Raw genomic sequence first — 18,968 nt, 5'->3', positions numbered from 1 at the left:
AAATTCCCTTTGCTTAGAACATCAGTCACATTCTGCAACTATTTTTGAGCTTCGACTTCTCGCAGATAATGCATTCGATGAAGGAAATGGGAAACGGGGACAGAAGTTGTCCAAGGCGAAGCTCAGAGTCGCGAAATGCGCCGCTGAGCGTGCGGTTCGCGATGAGATGACGTGTGCGGCGCTTTTGTGTGCGCGCGGCTCGACCAACCGCCATCTTCGCGCACGCTGCAAAAAAAAATCTCGAGGCCCGGAACAAGCTTTGCAGACACATCTTCCACCACATCTGCGTCTAGCCCTGCGTCTAGCTTATAGTATCCAAGATGAGCGCGCAAGTTGCTGTGAACGCCGTCACGTCTGCTTGCAGTATGTTGCGTCTCTTCAGCTGTCTACAAAGCACGGCGGTACTGACTACCTCATGTTCACAGAGACCGTGCTCGCATCTTCTGTCGCTAAAGTATACACGACGGAAGTCAAAACTGCAATTCAGAAACTTGGACGGCCGCCAAAAATGGTAGCATTTCTGGCCAATAATGACCCTGCCGCGAAACTGTACGCCGATTGGACCGCGAAGGCCTGCACTGACACTGGTGTCGATTTTGAGTTGCGCCAGGTCGACAAGGAGGACCTTGAAGATGCCGTATTCCAGACAAACGACGATAAAAGCGTTGACGGAATTATGATTTACTTCCCGGTATTTGGTAACCGGCAGGATCAGTATTTGCAGCAGATTGTGTAAGTTCCAAAAGGACATGTGTTGGCGTTGTGCATCAGGCTAACGCTGCGGATGCAGGTCTCCAGCAAAGGATGTTGAAGGGCTGTCGCATATGTATATTCAAAATCTGTACCATAATGTGCGTTACCTGAACGCCGAGAATACCAAGAAGAGCATTCTCCCCTGCACACCTCTGGCACTCGTGAAAATCCTCGAATACATCGGCGTCTATAACATGATGCTACCATACGGCAATCGTCTGTACGGCAAGACCATCACAATCGTCAACCGAAGTGAAATTGTTGGACGGCCGCTTGCTGCATTACTTGCAAACGATGGTGCAGTCGTATATTCATTCGATATTGACACCGTGCAGAAGTTTACGCGCGGCGAAGGAATTCGGCTGCGCAGCCATCGCGTTACGGATATCCATTGTACACTTGAGGAGGCTACGAAAATGTCTGATGTAGTCATTACCGGCGTGCCGAGCGAGAAATACAAGTTTCCAGTGGAGTATCTCAAAGATGGAGTTATTTGTGTCAACTTCTCCACGGCAAAGGTAAGCGAATTGGAGCTTTCCGAGCTTAGATAGTTCTAACTTGAGTTTCTTCAGAACTTCGAAATCAGCGTCAAAGACAAAGCCTCGCTTTACGTTCCGTCCGTTGGCAAAGTTACGGTGATGATGCTGATGCGTAATTTATTGCGTCTGGCCGAAAATGGGAGCTCCAACTAGAATTTAGGTGTATCGGTGACGGAAAACTTTGTAATTTCATAAACGATGTGATGTGGTGTAATGTAATAGAATCATTTATTTTAACAATTACCGAGTAACGTCTAAGCGCGATTCCGTCTTTTATTTTTTCCAGCATCGTCATCATCAGATACAATCACATCCTCAATCTCGTCCATTTCCGACTGCGCTTCATCTTTCCGTTGTCTCTTCAAACCCTTCATCTTGCGGGTCTGCAGCTTCATGAGATCCTGCTTGCCAACATGGATCGTCGCAATCTTGTCACCGATATCGTCTGTCTCAATGTTCTTCTTAGTCGACGGCTGGAGCTGCTTGGGAATCTTCATCGCTTGCTTCAGCAAGTCCGGATCCGCCTCGAGCACGCGGCCTAGCTGGAAGTCTAATCGCGGGCCAACTTCTTCCAGTTCAACGCGGGGAACCTTGGCCTGCGTCTTGCTCTTATATGTTTTGATCTTGTACACTCGAAAGTTGATCGGCGGTAAGTTAGAAGTGTCGCCGCTGTAGACACTGATATTGCCGTCACCGGAGGCTGACACGGAAATGATATACTGCAGTCCCGCCAGATCCATCATGGAAATCTGCTCGCCTCTGAAAAAGTCGAGAAACATAGACTTCACCATTTGGTAATGCGGGTGCGAATCAAAAATCGGTCCGACAAACGAAAACATGGGCTTCATGCCAATGTTCACACTGAGCTTCTTGAACTCCGCAATCGACTTGTAGGTCAAGACTTTCAACTCAAACATATCAAGTCGCTGATAGTTGAACGTCCGCATCCACGTCAACGTGTTTGGTCGCTTCTTCGTGTTAGATCCAAACAGAATCAGCGAGGCGTCGTTCTTCTGCGAAAAAAATTCAAGCGACGAGGCGTCCTCGAATGGGTGGATTTCGTTCTTCTTCTGAAACTTCTTCACGTCCGGTTGCTTATATGCCGCCTGCTGCACGTTAATTGCCATATAATAGTCGTCCTTGAAACATAGTTACGTACTAGGTCCGCCATGGCGTTTTGCAGTAGTTGTCCGCATGTCGAGCCGCGGACAGTTAACGCCTGCTTCGTGTTCTCGACGATCTTCGACGATCGCTGCTCAAGCGCTCTCTTGGATCGCGCATTGCGCGGCTTTCTAATAAATGTTAGCAGCACAGTATATCGAGGTATTTCAAGCTCATGCATACACTGCTTGCAGCATTTTGACTGCGATATATCGAGCTTCCAGATGCTAGTGAACTTGCGTGCGCTGCGGCGAGTCGAAATTTTTTGTTTGGGAGTTTTGCCGAAGTCCCAACAACACGGCACCCTTGACATGTAAGCAAAGTTCACCGCGAACGCCCCTATGATATTCGGGTCTTCTTAGCTGGCCTTGCGCTCGAGCGCACATATAATGTCTGATCTCGATTTCGTTTTTGACCGCATAGCTAAGGAGAAGATTAGTCGTCATGGATCTGGTATTGTAGCAACAGAAGATATCCCTGTCGGTGAGTGAATCTAGAGATCAACATATCAGGTGAATCGTATATATTAACGCGAGCGCAGGAAGCACGGTGGCTGACAAGAGAATGGCGATATGTGTTCCCGAGACGCCGATGAGATCGAAAACATGCGCGTATTGTCTTGTCATGGCTGATGAAAGTGCCGAAACAGTTCCGACTGCTGTTCTGAAGGTTTCGTCTTGTGCGAGTTGTCGGATGACTTGGTACTGCTCCAAGGTATTGTACTCTCTTGCTGCATGTTTCGTTTTGTGTGTTTACAGATAATAGGAATGCCAGGTCAAGGATTGGAAGCAGTTTCATCAGCTAGAATGCAAAGTTTTCAGGCAATTTGCGCCTAAACTTCCTATAACATTAGTAATGTTGATGCTACGGATCCTGTCACTACCGTCGAAGAAGCAGGATAAATTTCTAAGTATAATGGATGGCATGGTGTCGCATTTTAGTCTGCGAAAGAGCCATCCAGAGCATACCAAGATGGTCGTGACGATGGCGCAAGGCACGTCGCAGATGACCCATTCCACGATTCCGCTAGAACGTCTTATGGTACTGATTGACAAGGTGGGTTTGGTTGTGGCAATCCTTTGGTGTTAGCGATGCTTACGATATGAAGGCATTCGTGAACGCTGCCACGGTAGTTGACCCTAACTTTGAGACAGTCGGCATCATGCTTGACAACGTTATCAGTTTCTTCAACCATTCATGCGATCCCAATGTTTACTTGATTTTTGACCGAGGCCGCGTTCGCGTACGGACTGCGCGAAACATCACCAAAGGCGAGGAATTATTCATATCATACATCGACAACACACAATCATACCCCGAGCGTATTGAGCAGTTGCAGAAGCGGTACTATTTTACTTGTGACTGTCCTTCATGTGTGCCAGTAGTTGGACTAGCAAATTATGATGACGTGCGCAATGATTTTGTTTGTGCGAAGTGCAAAGGCAGGATTCACCCCTATGACTCAACATCGGAGGCTGAGGATGGGCTGTATAATTGCATACACGAATGCCCGCACTGCAAGGTCGAACTACTGGGTCCAACTTCAATGAGGCAACTTGACCGCAAGCTGCGGAAAAGCATGCTTGCAAAAATTGATCACATTGAGAATCAGAAGCAAGTTAAAGATATGCTCAAGGCCATTCGCGACATCCGCGACTTAGTTGCCGTGCCAATCTACCGCTCTCCGATCTCATCTGCGGTACAGCAACTTATACCATACCTTCTATCGATTGATGACATGCCAACAGCGCTGAAACTGATCAGCATCGAATATTTTCATCAAGAACCTGTGCTGTTGCAGGACCAGAGCGTGTCTCCAGTGCGACTAGCCCATACCTTGCGGTTCGTGATAGTGCTGTTGCTACATCTAAGATCCGAAGCCCAGGGTACTTCTGTAGTGCCACTTATGGATGGGGTTGATCTTCATGTGTGCATGTGTGGCTTACTGGAGGACATTGACCGGCTAATACCCTTGGTCTATGGGCCCAAGTCTGCCCTTGGCCTATACTCACAGCGCCTGAAGTTAATGGCTCATAGTATGTTTGGGAACCGCACCACATCAGCATCGGTGTATCAGCGGGAAATGACCAAACTCAAGAGCTTATCGCTTCAGTTTTGGGATAACATATAAGTTTAGGTTATGATGAAATTTTGTTGCTGAGTTGTGCTTACAATATTAAGGCGTATGAGAACCACATGAGAGTGCTGGAGCCCACCTTGGACTCGGCTGGCATCATGCTCAACAATGCCAGCAGTCTCGTCAGCCATTCACGGTTCCCGATGCCTATGCGACCGATGACTACGACCATGTTCGTAGTCGACAGCAGACCACGATATCGTGAGCGCATTGACTGATCGCAAACCCAATACTATATTAGTCGTGTCCAGCATGTGTGCCAGTAATTGGATTAGCAAAGTACGCGTCGGTGTGGAATGGTTTTAGTATCGCCTGGTGCAACAGTGTTCGTCAACCCTACTACACAACACCAGATGCCCAGGATGGGACTTGTAGCTTCTTACACGAATGCACGCACTATTACAGGAAGTCGAGCGCATTTTGTGCGAAACTGCCTCTGCTTTGTCTGTCGATATTGAAAGTCAAAGCCACACAACAGTCTTCTCACTGCCACTGCCAACATCGGCGATTTAGACCTGGTACCGCTCGACCGCCCGCCACACGATGGTACGACACAGGAAATCGTGCCATACTATGTCCAGACTGGGGATATGATCAACGCACTGAAGTTTGTGAGCGTGGTCTATGTCTTCTAGATCCGGGACTGTCGCCAGATGCGAAGATGTCCTCAATGCGATTGGCGCATACCCTACGGTTCGTACATGTGCTCTTGCTGCGTTACTCAAGTACCGATGACCCAGCCGCTCTATGCAAGCCGCTGCGGAAAGTATTTTCGGGAGTGGACTTGTTAGCATGGGCAAGGTGATGTTGGAGGACTTTGACGGGTTGATACCCGAAGTATATGAACACCAGTCTAGTATCTACCCGCATATAAAACGACTGAAGGCAGAAGTGCGCGCTGCAGTTTGAGATAGGAGCTTATCTGCTCAGTGTATCAGCAGCGAATGAAGAAATTAACGATCATATCGCAAAATTTCTGGGATATCTTCTAATATTGTGTTTCAAAACCAATTATATTTCACAATTGCTAGCTAATCACTTAATGTAATTCTGCTAATCTCTGCGCTATTCTCTTCGAAATAATCTCAGCTGTTGCCATTATTGTAATCATTGGATTGCAGCCACTAGCCGTTGGCAACGCGCTGCCATCGGCAATGAAGAGATTCTGACAATCCCACAACTCGCCGTCGGGGTTTGTCGCAGACGTCGAGGGGCTGGAGCCCATTCGGCAGGAACTCATCTGGTGCGCCGAGGCGATGACGCCAGTGTGCTTCTGCGCAATATATTTGCGGACCAGCGCGCTCCATGCTTGAAATTCGGGACTCAGGCAACCGAGATCGCGCATCTCTGGGGTCACGACGAGGGGTGGAATGCGGGAGTCGCTCGCGTAGACTTCTTCCGCGTTTTCTGCGATCATGATTTCCGCGCATTTAATGACTCCTAGCGAGCGTGTTGTTAGCTGAGACACAAACGTACAAAGACAGAAGTAAAACTTACCCTCACTGATTCCCTTGCGGTCCGCTTCCGCGAGTGCATAGTGAAACATACTACGTCCAGTTACAGGGTCCGCATAGACCATACCTTCGCCATGGTCGCGCTCAAGCGCGATAAAGCCAGCCATATTGTTGAATTTCAACATATTCTTCTTGATCTCCGTTCCACTGCCCCAGGGAAAACAGGAGTATATCAACGGCTGCTGCGACATGCACTCGATCTTGCAACCGTAGCCATTACCAACGACGTTTTCGCACTCGCTGTTCACGACTGTCAAAATAGCCTCGTCGCTGGCGTTGAAATCTGCATCCCGGAAGATTCCGTATGCCAGTGCGACAGGATGAATCGCTAGATGTTTGCCGATGTGAGTGTTCTTGAAGCCAGACTTCTGGAGAACGATGGGCGTGTTTAATGAGCCAGCAGCCACGACGACCAGTTTCACGGGGATCTCAAGCACCTTGCCAAATGCCTTGATCTCGACACCTGTCGCACGGTGGTCATCGGTAAGCACACGCGTCACACGCGCTTGATCGAGGAACTTCGCGCCGGCCTTGGCCGCATCCACCAGCCAGGTCACCACGCCGCCCTGCTTCTCGCCGAATCTGCAGCCGTAGCAACAATATCCGCACTGATGCGTGGCGCCGTTGGTGTTCTGCGGGACAACGGACACAGCAGAGCCGATCTTCTTCGATCCGTCAAGCAAAATCTGGTTTGCGCGAGAGTGCACTATCGCGTCAGCCGACACGCCCATGTAGGTACACACGGAATCAAGCGCGTCTTCAAACTCCTTGGTAGCATAAAACTTGACGCCATGCTTGAATGCCCATTCACGGCGGACAAACGACTGCGTGCGCAGACTCGCGCTCCAATTGATGGTACTTCCGCCGCCGAGGGTACTTCCCGCCAAAGCCAAGACCGATCCGTCGTCAGACTGCAGACCGCCACACTTCTCGTACAAGTTATTTTGCCCCTCGTCTTCGCTGAACGTGAGCTCGCTCTGATGATAGTACTTGCCCTTCTCGACAACGAGTACGGAGTAGCCCTGCATCGAGAGATTCTTTGCAACAACGCCGGCGCCAGAGCCTGATCCAACAATGGCAACGTCGAACTTCGAGCTCAGCAGTTCAGCCTCGGAGAGCATATGAAATCGGTAGAAGTCCTTGTCGGAATAGCGCTCGGGATCGTCGACATGGGGTTCTCGCCACGGGCGACGCATGGCCTGCGACGAGAGTTCTGACGCGCGCACGTAGCCGCAGACGCAGAGCGTAGAGAATGCGTGGAATATCTGGTGATAAATGGGGAGTCGCGCATGAGCCCAAGAATCTACGACCGCTGCACGCATATCTGGCGACATCTCCGTGAACGGGGTAGTCGATCCGCAAAGGAACAGGCTTCCAACTCGAGTGTCCAGTGTGTCAAGTATCTGTCGCAGACCGCGCAGCCCGGCGGTTGAAGCGTTTGCGAGCAAGGTCCCGACGACTGTGCGAAATGCGGCTTCGATGGTCGACGGCGACTCGTTAGCAAAATGGGTGATCGTTGCATTGTATTCGTCACTACGCGTGTACTCGGGCACGGAGGAGATCAGTGCCTGCGCCGAGACCACAGGCACGAAGGTGTCGGCGAGTGCAATGAGGAAGCGCCATTGCGAGTCGGTGAGGGAATCCATATTGGCGGTCGGGAAGCGCGACAAGCGAAAAAGGAAAAGAACTGACAGCGAAAGGCGGAATACCGAGGCTGCGTTTCGGGCGACAAGTGCTGGACTTATATATACGCGGTCCGACGCGGCGAAGTCCACCGATCGACGACACGACGCTCATCAGATCATTGGCTGGCAACTTGGCGATATCCCCTAGTACTTGTTGTCCGTGCTTCTGGCAAGGACTAGGCTCCCGGACTTGCACCGAGCGGGAGAAAATGTTTACCATTCACCTGCGCCCACTTGGCCAGCCGCAGTGCTGCACGATACTAGATTCCAGCTAGCCGTCACACAGAGCAGGATGCAGCCTTCACGCCTTAGTGGTCTCGTGTCCCTCTCGCAGCACCTTCTCAGCAGCCCACCACTTCAACCTGACGGTGGATGCATCAACTAAGAAAGCGCGCCGAGTGCGCTCTTGTTGCAGTGCTGGCCTCAGCTCTGGGCCGGCAGCGGCGTGGGACGAGATCGACCGACGTCACCGGGAAGGTTTGCGAATCGTTAAACTTACGCGCCTCCTGAAAGAGACGACACTCGGCTAGCGGTGGGGCTCCCAAGACGCAGCACTGCGCAGAGTGTCGACGACTACGCAGCCACGTAATACATATGTAAAAGCCGCTCAACGCAAGCGCGCGGCCGCAAAATGGCTGCAGCACGCCAGCCGTAAACGGATGTCATGGCCATGCCGGCTGTCGGAACGGGCTTCCTGAATTGGTGCTGATGGCAGAATAGAACCGACAGCCAATATCGCTTGATAGCCGAATTCAGCAGCGCACGTTCGACAGTACTCTCAAGCGGAAATTTGATGGTGGCTGTAGGTAATGGTGTAGAAATCAGAGACCTAGAATGAGTTCTCTGCGATGGTGTATCGCGCGACCACGGGTCGGTCACAGGAGTCCACGAGGACGACCAAACGCTCCACATTCCAGAGTCATAGAAAGATGCGGTCACATGGCGGCATAGGCGCATATGCGATAGCGAATACCCCAGGCGATAAGGCGCCGCACTCCGTGTGGTGCGAGCCGTCTGTTGAAGCAGCCACGGTATAAGAGTACTTGTTTTGAGTATTTTATTTTGTTTAGCGTGGCCTCTACTCCATCTTGTCCGCCCTTTCTGCCAGCCTCGCCGTCTCCTGCTCACTCATAGGATACGTGTGCTCCGCGGCCGGAAACGTCCCCGCGCGTACCTCGCTCGCGTAGTCTGCGACAGCCGCGATCGTCGTGCCGTGCATGTCTGCGTACTTCTTCACAAACTTGGGCGTGAACTTGTCAAAGTACCCCAGCATGTCCATCTGCACCAGCACCTGACCTGAGCAGTACTTGCCCGCGCCAATACCGATGGTTGGCACACTGACCCGCTCGGTGATGTATTTCCCCACCTCCTCCGGCACAGCCTCGAGCACGATTGTGAAGCATCCCGCAGCCTCGAGCGCCTGCGCGGACTCGAGAAGATGCTGTGCGGCGGTGGCTGTCTTACCTTGCACACGGAATCCCCCTAGCGAAGTGCTTCGCTGCGGCGTCAGCCCAATGTGACCCATAACGGGGATACCTGCGCGTGTGATGGTCGAAATCGTGTGTGCCATTTCTATCCCTCCTTCGAGCTTCACGGCCTCGGCGCGACCCTCTTGCGCCATTCGTATCGATGTAGCGAGCGCCTGCTCGGCAGATATCTCGTAGGTCCCGAACGAGAGGTCCGCGACTAGAAACGGCGCTTTAGCTCCACGCGCGACGGCTCGCGTGTGCGATATCATCTCCTATAGTAGTGTCAGCGCTGTGATGGAACCGAGAAAGGCAGAGTATGCTGACATCCAATGTGATCTGATTCGTATTCTGTTCGCTCCACGTTAGCACTGCAATGACAACACATATTGACACCAGTACTCCTCACCTCATAGCCCAACGCGACCATAGCTAAGGAATCTCCAACCAGTACAATATCAATCCCGCCGCGGTCTGCAACAATACCCGACGGATAGTCGTGCGCCGTGAGCACCTGAACACAAACATCAGCGACCAAAGCCTAGCTTTCTCTCACCAAATCACATAAATACCGTAATCGGGATGTTCTTGCGATACAGATTCCGCACCGTCTGCAGCGTCACTTTTGGTCGCTGTACGTCTGATCCAGAAGTGTTGCCGCCCGGATGGCTGCTATACCCCATGTGCTGGACACCGTCTCTGAGAATTCCGACATGTGTCCGCTGTGCGCGTGGCCGCAGCAGCTGCCATATACTCGTAGCTCTCCCGCCCAATGTCATCCTCGAACGCTGTGCCACCATGATGTGTTTGGCGTTCGAAGGCCCACTGATCTCGTCCGTGGTATTGCTGCTGACCAACTACGCCCCGTCAGCTTGTGTTCCCTGTTCGCCCACGGCGTCGTGCGTTGTTGGGCCGGCAGCTGGTAAGCCGTGACTGTATCTGCGCATGCAGTCTCCTGGCCGCGGCTCGCGCGTGGGCCCGTGAATGAATGACAAAACGACGAAACTTTTTTCTCCCGTCGCGACTCGCGTGGTCCGGACCCTGCGCTACTGACCACGCCAGCGGCTCGCCAACTATCTCGGTACCCTTGACTGATCTACAAGTCCCGCTCCGGCCCCTGAGCACCTTCCGGGCCACACCAGCACGCTACGTGTCTTGCTATTGTAAAAGTACATTGTGCGTCTCAGTCTAATCCAAAACTAGCGGCTCATCGTTGTGCAGCAATAAACTCTGTGGTCAACCTATCTTGTGCCACCGTCTCCACCACCGCCCGCAAGTTCGCGGCCAGAGCCCTCTCCCACCGCTTTGCCCACTTTACAATCTTCCCAAAAAGCGCCATATTCCGTCGCAGTACTATTGCAAACGCGCGACAACCGAGTCTAGACGCCTCCGTTAGCTGCTCGCTGATTTTTCGTCGCGACCTTCTACATACCCTCTGATCTCCGCCTCGTCCACGCCGCTATGATATGTTGTTGACAACGCAGTGACTGTTACAATGACTTCCTTTAACACCTTCTGCATCCGCTCTGTCGACATCCCTGGCCTTCGCGCTGCTCGTTGCTGATTGCGGAGTACCGTGACGTAATACTCAAACCGCAGTGCGATGTCCACGAACGTTCGGAAGATATTGATCAAGAGAGTGTTGTGCGAATTCAATTTGCTGTCGCCGTATAGTTTTGTGTACAAGATTGGGACTAGTCTGCGTGAGGCTGTGTTAGTTCCATCATGTTATACATAGTAAGTAGGAATGTACCTTGTCATTCGCGATAGGCAACCTTTGTACCCGTTCTGCGACTGATCAATTGTCACCACGCCCGCAATATCTAACACCAAAGTCAGCAACCCGTTACCTGCCACTTGCATCCTTACTCCGCCAAACCCACGATTTTTCTTGCTCGCGTCCAGATTCCGTGTCACCTCAAGTGTCGTCGGGTTCACCAAAAACCCGCAATACGGAATATCCGCCGTTGCACTGACACCGGAGATATCTTGTCCGTTCACGTTTAGCTCAAAATTTAGCGTCGACTTTGACGGATTAATCGTCACGCCGTACTCCGGAAACCCTGTGAACATATCCCTGAAAAATCGCGCTGCCTTGCTCTCTTCTGTGGTTATAAACAAAAAGTCATCCGTAAGCCTTAAAAGCAGGCATCCGATGCCCGATGTGTAAGCTAATTTTTCGCGCTCAAGTTCGGCGTATAACACGTTGCACAAGAACGAGGAAATCACTGAGCCTTGTGGGATGCCCCGTGTTTGGCGATAATACGAGCATCCTATCCGCACGATATGCGCGCCCGAATGCTCAATTAATAAATTCAACAACTTCTGCTTATCGTTAATCGCCGCCGTCCCGTTATCAACCAACAGCTTCCCCCGAAACTTTGCCATCGTCGAGTCCACTAAGCTCGATATATCCGGAACTCCGTCGCTCGCATAGTCCTCCTGCGAGCGGGCACGATTGATTAGTTCGGTCGGACTCGGATACGCTATCGAATGGTAGCGGATTTGCGTGTTTTTGGAGTGGCTATGCATGGAAGAGATGCGCCGAGTGCGGTATTCGTTCAGCGAAAGTATGCGCTCTGTGGCCCTGTAGGCGGCGGTGCTTGGGATGCTGTCGAAGCAGGATTGCACGTCCACCTTGACAAAGAACAGTCGTTGTCTGCATGTTTGTTAGAAATAGCAGCCAATATAGTCAGACGCGGGTTAAGCACCCAAACAATTTATTCGCGACGAGTGATTGTCGAAATTGATAGAGACGTGGAAGTGCCTCGACTGGCGACAATAATGTAGCACCAAGCCTCTCACGATTATCCCTCTAAACTATGTTAATTCTCAAATCAGCTTCTTAGAGTGCATTACAACATACCAGTTCATATTGGAGAGCATGGAGAATAGGTTTAATGGACTGATTAATACTCGGCGGCGCTGAGTTATAATATGACCCAGCCTTGTATACACCCTGTCAGTCGATTAGTCACTGCACAATTAATATACCAAAGTGCGCACTTACATCGACAGCAATTGGCCTATTCAGCCTCATAATCAACCGAATACTCGCTCCCTTCGGCATCATCCTAACCGACCCAAACCCGAGCAGTCGCCGATTATCCACCGCAAGCCGCTTCACGAGATTAGTCGCGACAGGCTGAAACATGTTTTCTTTCAATACATCAAGATGAACTTTCGTCATACATGCCCACACATCGTGGCGGAAATACACGAGTTTGCTTCGGGATGCGGATGTATCTGTGACGTAGAAGTGTAGACGGACAATGTTTGCGATGAGAGACTCGAAGACCCAGTAGATAAACTCGGACAGGAGTGTGCGTCGGCGTTGGTATTCGGGCCTTGCCAGCTTCTGGGTGGCTGAGCCGAGCCAGTGGAGATGGGTGATTTTGATGTTCTGAAGCAGGTCATGCATGGTAAATGATTCGAATCGGTTCATAGTCAAATAGAGATCAATATCTGCGTTCACTTTAGTATTACATTGTCTCCAAGCTTCATAATGACTTACACTTCAAAACCTGCCGCTTTGCGTACTCAGATCCAAATACGTCTTTCGGCAGCACCTTGAACAAAACGCACTTGACAAAAGTCGTCACCTGTTGATATGACACCGCATATTCTGTAAGAGGCGTGGCATCTCTGTCTGCAAACTGATTTTCGCCGACAGGACAAAAATGATTCAGCAAAATATCATACCGGCACTGTCGATGCCGTCTCTGCATGGTCCGGATCAACGCAAACGGCTTCCCCTTTACCGCACTCGGCAACAGCGTCCTTGTTTCCGTATCGACATCCAGCCAGCTAAAGGGCGATTTCAATTTTGGAAATTTGAGTCCCGAGGCTGCGTAGTCAAAGTTATTACGCAGGCCGTATATCTTTGGAAATATTTGCCTGAGTATGATCTTCGTGTGTCCCGACTGCGTTGGATCTGGAAATCGGAAGAGGGCGCAGGAAGTCGGTAGTTTGTTGGGCTTATCGCCGGCATATCTGCCTGGTCGCACGGCATATAGCATGTGGGTTCGTCGAAGTCGAAGGCTGTGCAAATTTGTCCTGTAACATCATGTTAGATGATGTAGTGCGCGGGATCAGAGTTAGCATACAATTGAAACTTTGCTTGCTTCGTCGCTTGTGCGTTGCCATGTGCCGACTCGCGATGTGTCGTAGTGCTGGATTTTTGTCTCTTTGCTCGTCCAGAGAACATGTCAAATATCGACTTGCCTGTTGCCCTGTTAGCCCGAATTCACAATACTGAAAGAGTAGACCAGTACCGGCTATTTGGTGATATGAGTATCCATCAACAGGCACAAATATCGCAATTCGAAGAATCAAAAGCTTGAACAATGGTACTCCGATGCTGTGTTGTTGTAAGACAGTGAACACGCGAGTGACTCCGCAATATGTAATTCGTACCGGTCGAGTAGACGTTGCCAATCTGGTCCACAAATTGTCTTATACTGCGTACTCGCGTATACATGCACAATCGCTTTGCTCGTTGTTGTGCCTTCCGTCACTCTCTGCTTAGAATTAGCCCTGTGGTGACGGTCAAGTGTGTGGACCGGCTTACATTGGAAAAACCGATCATGAGAACGTTGTCTGCGCTATATCCGGTAAACATAGACTCAATGATATGGTCCAAAAGCTGTGTTTAAGCATTAGAGCGTGTTCAGTGCGTAGATCAATAAGACTTACAAGCTTGATATTCATCTGTTCAACCCCAAAGCTGACGTCTATATCATCGTTACCGGTCACGGACAGCGACAACTGCCTTACGGCAGTTATCACGCTGAAATCTGAAATCCCCAGAAGTGTGCTATCGAGCATGTCGGTGTACGTCCGCGGATCATCCGCGGCAGTCAATCTCTCGAGGTCTACGAGTGCATGTTCAGTGAGGAACTGTCGAAGCGTGTACGTTCGTCTGAACAGCCGCTGCAGTGCCTGAATTCCACCATTCGGTAGGTCACCCGCTACGTCCTGTGCACGTCGCTTCGACGCCATGTATAGACGAACCGAGAGTGGGAACAAGCACGCGCCGGGCCGCCTCGCGATGGTGTCGTTGACGCGTTTCCCCAGTTCCGACAGGGTACCTGATAGTCCCAAGCGCCGCACACCTCTGGTCATTGATTTTGCAGCCTCTACTCGCGAACAATAAAACCGTCAGCTACTGACCGCTGCTCGAATATCTCGCCGTATATAGATATAGATCCATACGGACGTGCCTGATGCCCCAGAGCCATGCCTAGTCCTGCAGACGTGTCTCTTCTCTCGCCAGCTACGGCGCTGTATACTCTCGGCGCTGCAGTCTTCAACCTCGACTTGAAGTACGTCTTTGAATGGGAATCGCCTATTCAGCAGACGTATGGGTATGTCCCGTGCGAAGTTCATGAGTTGAAGTTCAAATTACTGACACTATGCCGCAGCGGACAACTACAATTTCTGACGATTTTGGGTGCGTCGCGAGACCACGGGCGTATGACTGCTCATCTGACCAGCTCTTCCAGGCGTCATCGCGAGTTACCTCACCGTAACTATCGGACTTATGGCACACATTCTTGGCTCTTCAACACTGTTGAGGCTCAAAAATACAATGCTGATGTTGGTGCTTCCCGTGGAAGTGCTGATAGGTATGCTGTATGGCGGCATAACCTTGGTGCGTGCTCCGATTTCGCCCTTTTGAAGCACTATGCTAACTTTTGCTTTAGATCGACCCGACGCTGCTGTTTCCAGACAATGTGGATGTGTTTTTACCGGTATATGTTGATTTTGGATTACATGGCGCGCCGGCTATACTGCTGCTGATCGATTTTTTGGTCTTCTCGCCGAACTTCGATGTGCAGCCTCTACTCGCGTTGACCACATATGCCATCGCTGCATACGGATACTGGTATGCACGAGACTAAAATAACCGCTGTGATTCTAACTAACGCGATTTCTAGGACGTGGGTGCATGTTGCTTATGCTGCGAACAATTTCTTCCCGTATCCTGTATGTTTTTACTGTTGCCTAACGCGGGCGCAAGCTAACGATGAACAGCTACTGTCGCTAGTAACCACTGAGCAGCGGGCAGTCATTTTTGGCGTCTCCGTCGTGCTGCTGTGGATAGAATTCTTCGTGCTCCGCTGGGCGCACAAGAAAGGCTAGACGAAATTCCCTCTCCCCATCAACAAAAACTGCTATTGCTCGTCGTTTGAAATGCTTTCGAGAGCTTCTATGACCAAAGCTCGACACTGGAGGAGATCCGCCCTATCGGTACTCGAGTCATTGCAAAAGAATGGAATCTGTAGCGCGGCGAGCTCTCGCGACATGGACATCACGAGCGCCAGCGATGCGTTGTAAACCTTGCGATCGTACTGCTGCAGTTCCTCGAGTTCCTCGGCGACATCTTGGGCCTCCATGTAATTAGCATATGATGATACAACGGATTGTGAAAAGGAAAACGAACCTCGCTTGGAGTGGGCACTGCGGTGTTGCCGCCGGCGTTGGAGAGCAATGAGGCGACCTTTGTCCGATTCTCGCGGCGCTGCTTGTATTTCTCTACAAGTTCTTCGCGACCGGCGTACCTACCACGAATCAGTCCCAGCTTCATGACATAGACACCGTCGGAGAGTGGTTTTGTATACCATTGGACTTCGTGATCGTCTTGATGCTTCCTAAGCTTCCTGATGCGTGCGACAGTAGTTGTATCTGAGCGCACTCTCTCGTTAATGTAGCGCAAGGCGTCGGCCAGCGAGACTATCGCAGCTGGGTTCGTAGACGTGACGTCCGCGGACGAAGGCGACGGATCTGCTGTGGCATCTTGAGTTGTCGGTGTAGATTCATGCGGCGCTGATTGATCATTCTGAAGCTCCTGCCCGTCTGCGCCGGACATTTGTGTGCGAGCGCATGCGAACGGTGGATGTCCGCGTGGTGTTTGGTGGGGCGAGGCGTCGTCGTGGTAGTGATTAAGGAACGGAAGGTGGAGGGATTTGTGGCCAGGTACGTTCGACGCGTCGGTGAGCACCCATCGCCATCCACGAAAGTCACGCGCTAAAGTTGCAGCAGGTGAGGTTTTTGCGGAGTACGAATGCTTATCGGCATTTGTGGTTTGGAGTTTTCGGGGAGGAACGAAGTCGCGAAGTACCTCGGACACCAGGGATTCACGCGTCTGTATATTCGCGAGGAGCAGCCGGCACAGGCTAACGGCTGCGCAAATGTATGTCACGACTCTTACATTTTTGGCTACATGTTGACAAATATTTAGGGAACTCATTTGGTGTCTGAAGATGCGGTAACAGTTGCAACTTCCAGCGAAGACGCGGCGTCCTGTTGGAAGGCGCTCGAGTCAATCAGTCCCACATCGTGTGGTCATGAAATGGAGGGCAGCATCAAGTTTGCGTCTGCAACCGAATTACTTGAATATGTCACGAAGCGGTGGAAGAACCACTACGTGACGACAGATGTCCACACAGTGGGGACACTAGACACGCTGTCCCAGAGACCGTTTTTCCTGCTTTTATCAGTGCAGGCACCAACTTCTGTTCGATACGAGCGGTATAAGACGGGACTACAGTACGTTGACTACGGAGAGTGGTGGTGCGAGATACTAACCTGAAGTGGTAGGACAGACAAAGTGCCGGTGTCGTTTGAGGACTTTGCGCGGACATCAGATTACGCCATGTATTCGGGATTGAACGCGCTCTCGTCGCTGATATATAGATCCAAGCTGCAGATTCTGAATGCCAGCCAGACACTGGAACTACTGTATCTGCGCCTCAGCAACCTGAATCTCGTCGACGAGTCCCGGATACGGCCGTCTTGGGACGCGTACTTCATGGAACTCGCGCACCTTGCCGCGCGGAGAAGCAACTGCATGAAGCGTCGCGTGGGTTGTGTTCTCGTGCGTGGCAAGCGCGTGATCGCAACAGGCTACAACGGCACGCCGCGGGGAGTTACGAACTGCAACGAGGGCGGATGTCAGCGGTGCAACGATGGTGACACCGCCGGTGCGGATCTGGCGACGTGTTTATGTCTGCACGCTGAGGAGAACGCGCTAATGGAATCAGGGCGGGAGCGGATTGGAGACGAGTCGGTGCTATACTGCAACACTTGCCCCTGCCTAACCTGCAGCATTAAGATTGTGCAGATGGGACTCAACGAAGTGATCTACTCGCGTACATACAGCATGGACGAGAAGTCGTTCAAAGTCCTGGGCGAAGGGGGTGTAAAAGTGCGGCAGTACTGGCCGCCCGAGGAAGGTGTCGTCGCCGTGTAAATAGACTGCTAGAGATCACGTGGTATATGACGTGGGCGCCGACAGGGCCGTACACGTGACGTAAATGCGCGAACCGCGTGACGGATGCGCGAATGGCACAGGGCTAGGGCTTAAGAGCGCAGCTTAACCGGCGCTCTCGCCCGCGGCTCCACCGCCCACGTTCGTGTTCACCGCGCACTCCGGCATACGCACTGTCCAGTGTCTGGTACTCTGAGTAGACTATCGACTGTTTCTGATCGTCAAGAACGGTACCAATTCAGTGCTTTTCCGAGGCTACAATGAGGTGCGAACAGTGGCTGCAGAACGGAGCAGTCGGAAACGTGCGGGGGCGGCGATCCGCAGAGAGTGCGTTGCTAACTATGATAGTTCTCCAAAGCGTCGTATCGAGACCGACGTCATGAAGTTGTACGTTGTTCTGGTGTCTTGGTGGTGGCGACACCAGCGCGGTGTTGCGTTGGGTGTTCGAGGCGGCGACTAACGCGCACAGGTTAATGAGCGACTATGAAGTCACTCTTGTGAACGGAAATATGTGAGTGGATATTGTTAAGTATGCTTGCAACTGCTAACAGGTGACGCAGGCAAGAGTTCTACGTGCGGTTTAAGGGCCCGGAAGAGAGTATGTGTTTGTGCTATGGAAGGCGTGCGCGTGCGCCGCAGAGCCATACGGAACAGTGCTGACAGCATGCCAGCTCCGTTCCAAGGCGGCGTGTGGAAGGTCCGCGTGGAGCTACAGGATCAGTATCCCTATAAATCGCCGTCGATTGGTTTCACAAACCGCATTTTCCACCCGAACATAGACGAGCAGTGAGTAGTCGTGCGTGCAGTGCAGCAGGACGAGCGCTGACAGCGTATGCAGAAGCGGATCGGTCTGCTTGGACGTGATTAATCAGACGTGGAGTCCTATGTTTGGTATGCATCATGCACGGAGCCGGTGGAGTAGTGAGGAAGAAGGTGCTAATGGCGCAGACATGATCAACATCTTCGAGGTGTTTTTGCCGCAGTTGCTGCGTTATCCCAACGCCGCAGATCCGCTGAACGGTGAGGCGGCAGCGCTGTTCATGCGTGATGTCAAGGCGTACAACGTCAAGGTGAAGGGTGAGCGCGTGGTCTACTGGCAGTTTGATTGGCTATGGTGACGGTATGCTGACAAGTCTATGCAGACTATGTCAACAAGTACGCGAGCGCAGATGCGGCGGAGAACGAGGACTCGTCGGAGGAGGAGGACGAGGAGCTCAGCTCTGTTGGGTCGTACGAGTCGGACGAGGAGCCAGCGGGCCAGATGGAAGTGTAGCGGCGCCGAGGGGAGGAGCTGAAGTTGTACATTTGGATGCGGCGTTGGGACGGCTCAGGTGGGACTGTTAATCATAATATGGGATCTAGCTGAGGGATAAGAGTGACAATTTAACATGAATCATGAACGGAGTGCAGGTAGGAGTAGCTGTAATTGAGGCACATGTGT

The 18,968-nt window shown here is 51.6% G+C and overlaps 10 protein-coding genes across 10 annotated transcripts; 5 read left to right on the top strand and 5 right to left on the bottom strand.

Moving 5' to 3' along the window:
* Positions 1-239: 239 nt before the first annotated feature.
* V1518DRAFT_416850 (uncharacterized protein) lies at positions 240-1,579 on the top strand. The gene is made up of 4 exons (XM_066904143.1): positions 240-363; positions 426-732; positions 791-1,271; positions 1,326-1,579. The coding sequence occupies exons 1-4, from the start codon at positions 321-323 to the stop codon at positions 1,443-1,445; spliced, it is 951 nt and encodes a 316-aa protein (XP_066759369.1). The 5' UTR covers positions 240-320; the 3' UTR covers positions 1,446-1,579.
* Positions 1,465-2,698, bottom strand: V1518DRAFT_416847 (Brix domain-containing protein). The gene is made up of 3 exons (XM_066904142.1): positions 2,637-2,698; positions 2,452-2,584; positions 1,465-2,398 (listed from the first exon to the last, which is right to left on the bottom strand). The coding sequence occupies exons 1-3, from the start codon at positions 2,648-2,650 to the stop codon at positions 1,547-1,549; spliced, it is 999 nt and encodes a 332-aa protein (XP_066759368.1). The 5' UTR covers positions 2,651-2,698; the 3' UTR covers positions 1,465-1,546.
* A 144-nt stretch (positions 2,699-2,842) lies between these two features.
* V1518DRAFT_450943 (uncharacterized protein) lies at positions 2,843-4,760 on the top strand (the record flags this gene model as incomplete). The annotated part of the gene is made up of 5 exons (XM_066906513.1): positions 2,843-2,936; positions 2,995-3,167; positions 3,219-3,509; positions 3,562-4,584; positions 4,635-4,760. The coding sequence occupies 4 exons, from the start codon at positions 2,843-2,845 to the stop codon at positions 4,582-4,584; spliced, it is 1,581 nt and encodes a 526-aa protein (XP_066759367.1). The 3' UTR covers positions 4,635-4,760.
* Positions 4,761-5,629: 869 nt separating this feature from the next.
* V1518DRAFT_427411 (uncharacterized protein) lies at positions 5,630-7,750 on the bottom strand (the record flags this gene model as incomplete). The annotated part of the gene is made up of 2 exons (XM_066906035.1): positions 5,630-6,030; positions 6,088-7,750. The coding sequence occupies 2 exons, from the start codon at positions 7,748-7,750 to the stop codon at positions 5,630-5,632; spliced, it is 2,064 nt and encodes a 687-aa protein (XP_066759366.1).
* Positions 7,751-8,834: 1,084 nt separating this feature from the next.
* On the bottom strand, positions 8,835-10,336 carry V1518DRAFT_416837 (ketopantoate hydroxymethyltransferase-domain-containing protein). Its single transcript, XM_066904141.1, has 4 exons — positions 9,828-10,336; positions 9,665-9,769; positions 9,583-9,606; positions 8,835-9,530 (listed from the first exon to the last, which is right to left on the bottom strand). Exons 1-4 carry the CDS (start codon positions 10,053-10,055, stop codon positions 8,868-8,870), a joined length of 1,020 nt encoding a protein of 339 aa, XP_066759365.1. The 5' UTR covers positions 10,056-10,336; the 3' UTR covers positions 8,835-8,867.
* A 1,531-nt stretch (positions 10,337-11,867) lies between these two features.
* On the bottom strand, positions 11,868-13,660 carry V1518DRAFT_273900 (Telomerase ribonucleoprotein complex RNA binding domain-containing protein). Its single transcript, XM_066901039.1, has 6 exons — positions 13,530-13,660; positions 13,362-13,479; positions 12,770-13,311; positions 12,266-12,720; positions 12,122-12,214; positions 11,868-12,070 (listed from the first exon to the last, which is right to left on the bottom strand). Exons 2-6 carry the CDS (start codon positions 13,460-13,462, stop codon positions 11,948-11,950), a joined length of 1,314 nt encoding a protein of 437 aa, XP_066759364.1. The 5' UTR covers positions 13,463-13,479; positions 13,530-13,660; the 3' UTR covers positions 11,868-11,947.
* A 729-nt stretch (positions 13,661-14,389) lies between these two features.
* V1518DRAFT_416829 (FAR-17a/AIG1-like protein) lies at positions 14,390-15,695 on the top strand. The gene is made up of 6 exons (XM_066904140.1): positions 14,390-14,621; positions 14,679-14,707; positions 14,760-14,908; positions 14,961-15,142; positions 15,195-15,243; positions 15,292-15,695. Exons 1-6 carry the CDS (start codon positions 14,494-14,496, stop codon positions 15,397-15,399), a joined length of 645 nt encoding a protein of 214 aa, XP_066759363.1. The 5' UTR covers positions 14,390-14,493; the 3' UTR covers positions 15,400-15,695.
* Positions 15,015-16,355, bottom strand: V1518DRAFT_416826 (uncharacterized protein). Its single transcript, XM_066904139.1, has 3 exons — positions 15,879-16,355; positions 15,701-15,818; positions 15,015-15,647 (listed from the first exon to the last, which is right to left on the bottom strand). Exons 1-3 carry the CDS (start codon positions 16,124-16,126, stop codon positions 15,432-15,434), a joined length of 582 nt encoding a protein of 193 aa, XP_066759362.1. The 5' UTR covers positions 16,127-16,355; the 3' UTR covers positions 15,015-15,431.
* On the top strand, positions 16,131-17,608 carry V1518DRAFT_416820 (cytidine deaminase-like protein). The gene is made up of 3 exons (XM_066904138.1): positions 16,131-16,450; positions 16,499-16,806; positions 16,858-17,608. Exons 1-3 carry the CDS (start codon positions 16,322-16,324, stop codon positions 17,507-17,509), a joined length of 1,089 nt encoding a protein of 362 aa, XP_066759361.1. The 5' UTR covers positions 16,131-16,321; the 3' UTR covers positions 17,510-17,608.
* A 59-nt stretch (positions 17,609-17,667) lies between these two features.
* On the top strand, positions 17,668-18,963 carry V1518DRAFT_416817 (ubiquitin-conjugating enzyme type E2). Its single transcript, XM_066904137.1, has 8 exons — positions 17,668-17,792; positions 17,876-17,914; positions 17,997-18,038; positions 18,088-18,125; positions 18,199-18,313; positions 18,366-18,418; positions 18,476-18,604; positions 18,670-18,963. Exons 1-8 carry the CDS (start codon positions 17,788-17,790, stop codon positions 18,798-18,800), a joined length of 552 nt encoding a protein of 183 aa, XP_066759360.1. The 5' UTR covers positions 17,668-17,787; the 3' UTR covers positions 18,801-18,963.
* The last annotated feature ends 5 nt before the right edge of the window (positions 18,964-18,968 follow it).

The sequence above is a fragment of the Limtongia smithiae genome, assembly GCF_038497785.1.
Source record: "Limtongia smithiae strain NRRL Y-17922 unplaced genomic scaffold V1518scaffold_6, whole genome shotgun sequence".
NCBI lineage: Eukaryota > Fungi > Ascomycota > Lipomycetes > Lipomycetales > Lipomycetaceae > Limtongia > Limtongia smithiae.
The sequence above is the reverse complement of the archived record's forward strand: the minus strand, read 5'-3'. Positions and strand labels throughout refer to the sequence as shown.

Bases quoted from the DNA above. Each gene is read 5' to 3' on its own strand.
- V1518DRAFT_416850 (XM_066904143.1), top strand. From the start codon at position 321: ATGAGCGCGCAAGTTGCTGTGAACGCCGTCACGTCTGCTTGCA. The intron at 364-425 runs GTATGTTGCGTC...TCATGTTCACAG, and splicing joins CGCCGTCACGTCTGCTTGCA to AGACCGTGCTCGCATCTTCT. The intron at 1,272-1,325 runs GTAAGCGAATTG...GAGTTTCTTCAG, and splicing joins TCAACTTCTCCACGGCAAAG to AACTTCGAAATCAGCGTCAA.
- V1518DRAFT_416847 (XM_066904142.1), bottom strand. The intron at 2,399-2,451 runs GTACGTAACTAT...AACGTGCAGCAG, and splicing joins AAAACGCCATGGCGGACCTA to GCGGCATATAAGCAACCGGA.
- V1518DRAFT_416837 (XM_066904141.1), bottom strand. From the start codon at position 10,055: ATGGTGGCACAGCGTTCGAGGATGACATTGGGCGGGAGAGCTACGAGT. The intron at 9,770-9,827 runs GTATTTATGTGA...GTTTGTGTTCAG, and splicing joins GCAAGAACATCCCGATTACG to GTGCTCACGGCGCACGACTA. The intron at 9,531-9,582 runs GTCAGCATACTC...ACACTACTATAG, and splicing joins CGAATCAGATCACATTGGAT to GAGATGATATCGCACACGCG.
- V1518DRAFT_273900 (XM_066901039.1), bottom strand. From the start codon at position 13,462: ATGTTCTCTGGACGAGCAAAGAGACAAAAATCCAGCACTACGACACAT. The intron at 13,312-13,361 runs GTATGCTAACTC...ATGATGTTACAG, and splicing joins AAGCAAGCAAAGTTTCAATT to GACAAATTTGCACAGCCTTC. The intron at 12,071-12,121 runs GTATGTTGTAAT...AACATAGTTTAG, and splicing joins ATGCTCTCCAATATGAACTG to AGGGATAATCGTGAGAGGCT.
- V1518DRAFT_416829 (XM_066904140.1), top strand. From the start codon at position 14,494: ATGCCTAGTCCTGCAGACGTGTCTCTTCTCTCGCCAGCTACGGCGCTG. The intron at 15,143-15,194 runs GTATGCACGAGA...CGCGATTTCTAG, and splicing joins ATCGCTGCATACGGATACTG to GACGTGGGTGCATGTTGCTT. The intron at 15,244-15,291 runs GTATGTTTTTAC...AACGATGAACAG, and splicing joins ACAATTTCTTCCCGTATCCT to CTACTGTCGCTAGTAACCAC.
- V1518DRAFT_416826 (XM_066904139.1), bottom strand. From the start codon at position 16,126: ATGTCCGGCGCAGACGGGCAGGAGCTTCAGAATGATCAATCAGCGCCG. The intron at 15,819-15,878 runs GTATACAAAACC...GATTCGTGGTAG, and splicing joins GACGATCACGAAGTCCAATG to GTACGCCGGTCGCGAAGAAC. The intron at 15,648-15,700 runs GTTCGTTTTCCT...AATTACATGGAG, and splicing joins CAGTGCCCACTCCAAGCGAG to GCCCAAGATGTCGCCGAGGA.
- V1518DRAFT_416820 (XM_066904138.1), top strand. From the start codon at position 16,322: ATGCTTATCGGCATTTGTGGTTTGGAGTTTTCGGGGAGGAACGAAGTC. The intron at 16,451-16,498 runs GTATGTCACGAC...ACAAATATTTAG, and splicing joins AGGCTAACGGCTGCGCAAAT to GGAACTCATTTGGTGTCTGA. The intron at 16,807-16,857 runs GTACGTTGACTA...CTGAAGTGGTAG, and splicing joins CGGTATAAGACGGGACTACA to GACAGACAAAGTGCCGGTGT.
- V1518DRAFT_416817 (XM_066904137.1), top strand. The intron at 17,915-17,996 runs GTACGTTGTTCT...TAACGCGCACAG, and splicing joins GAGACCGACGTCATGAAGTT to GTTAATGAGCGACTATGAAG. The intron at 18,605-18,669 runs GTGAGCGCGTGG...AAGTCTATGCAG, and splicing joins GTACAACGTCAAGGTGAAGG to ACTATGTCAACAAGTACGCG.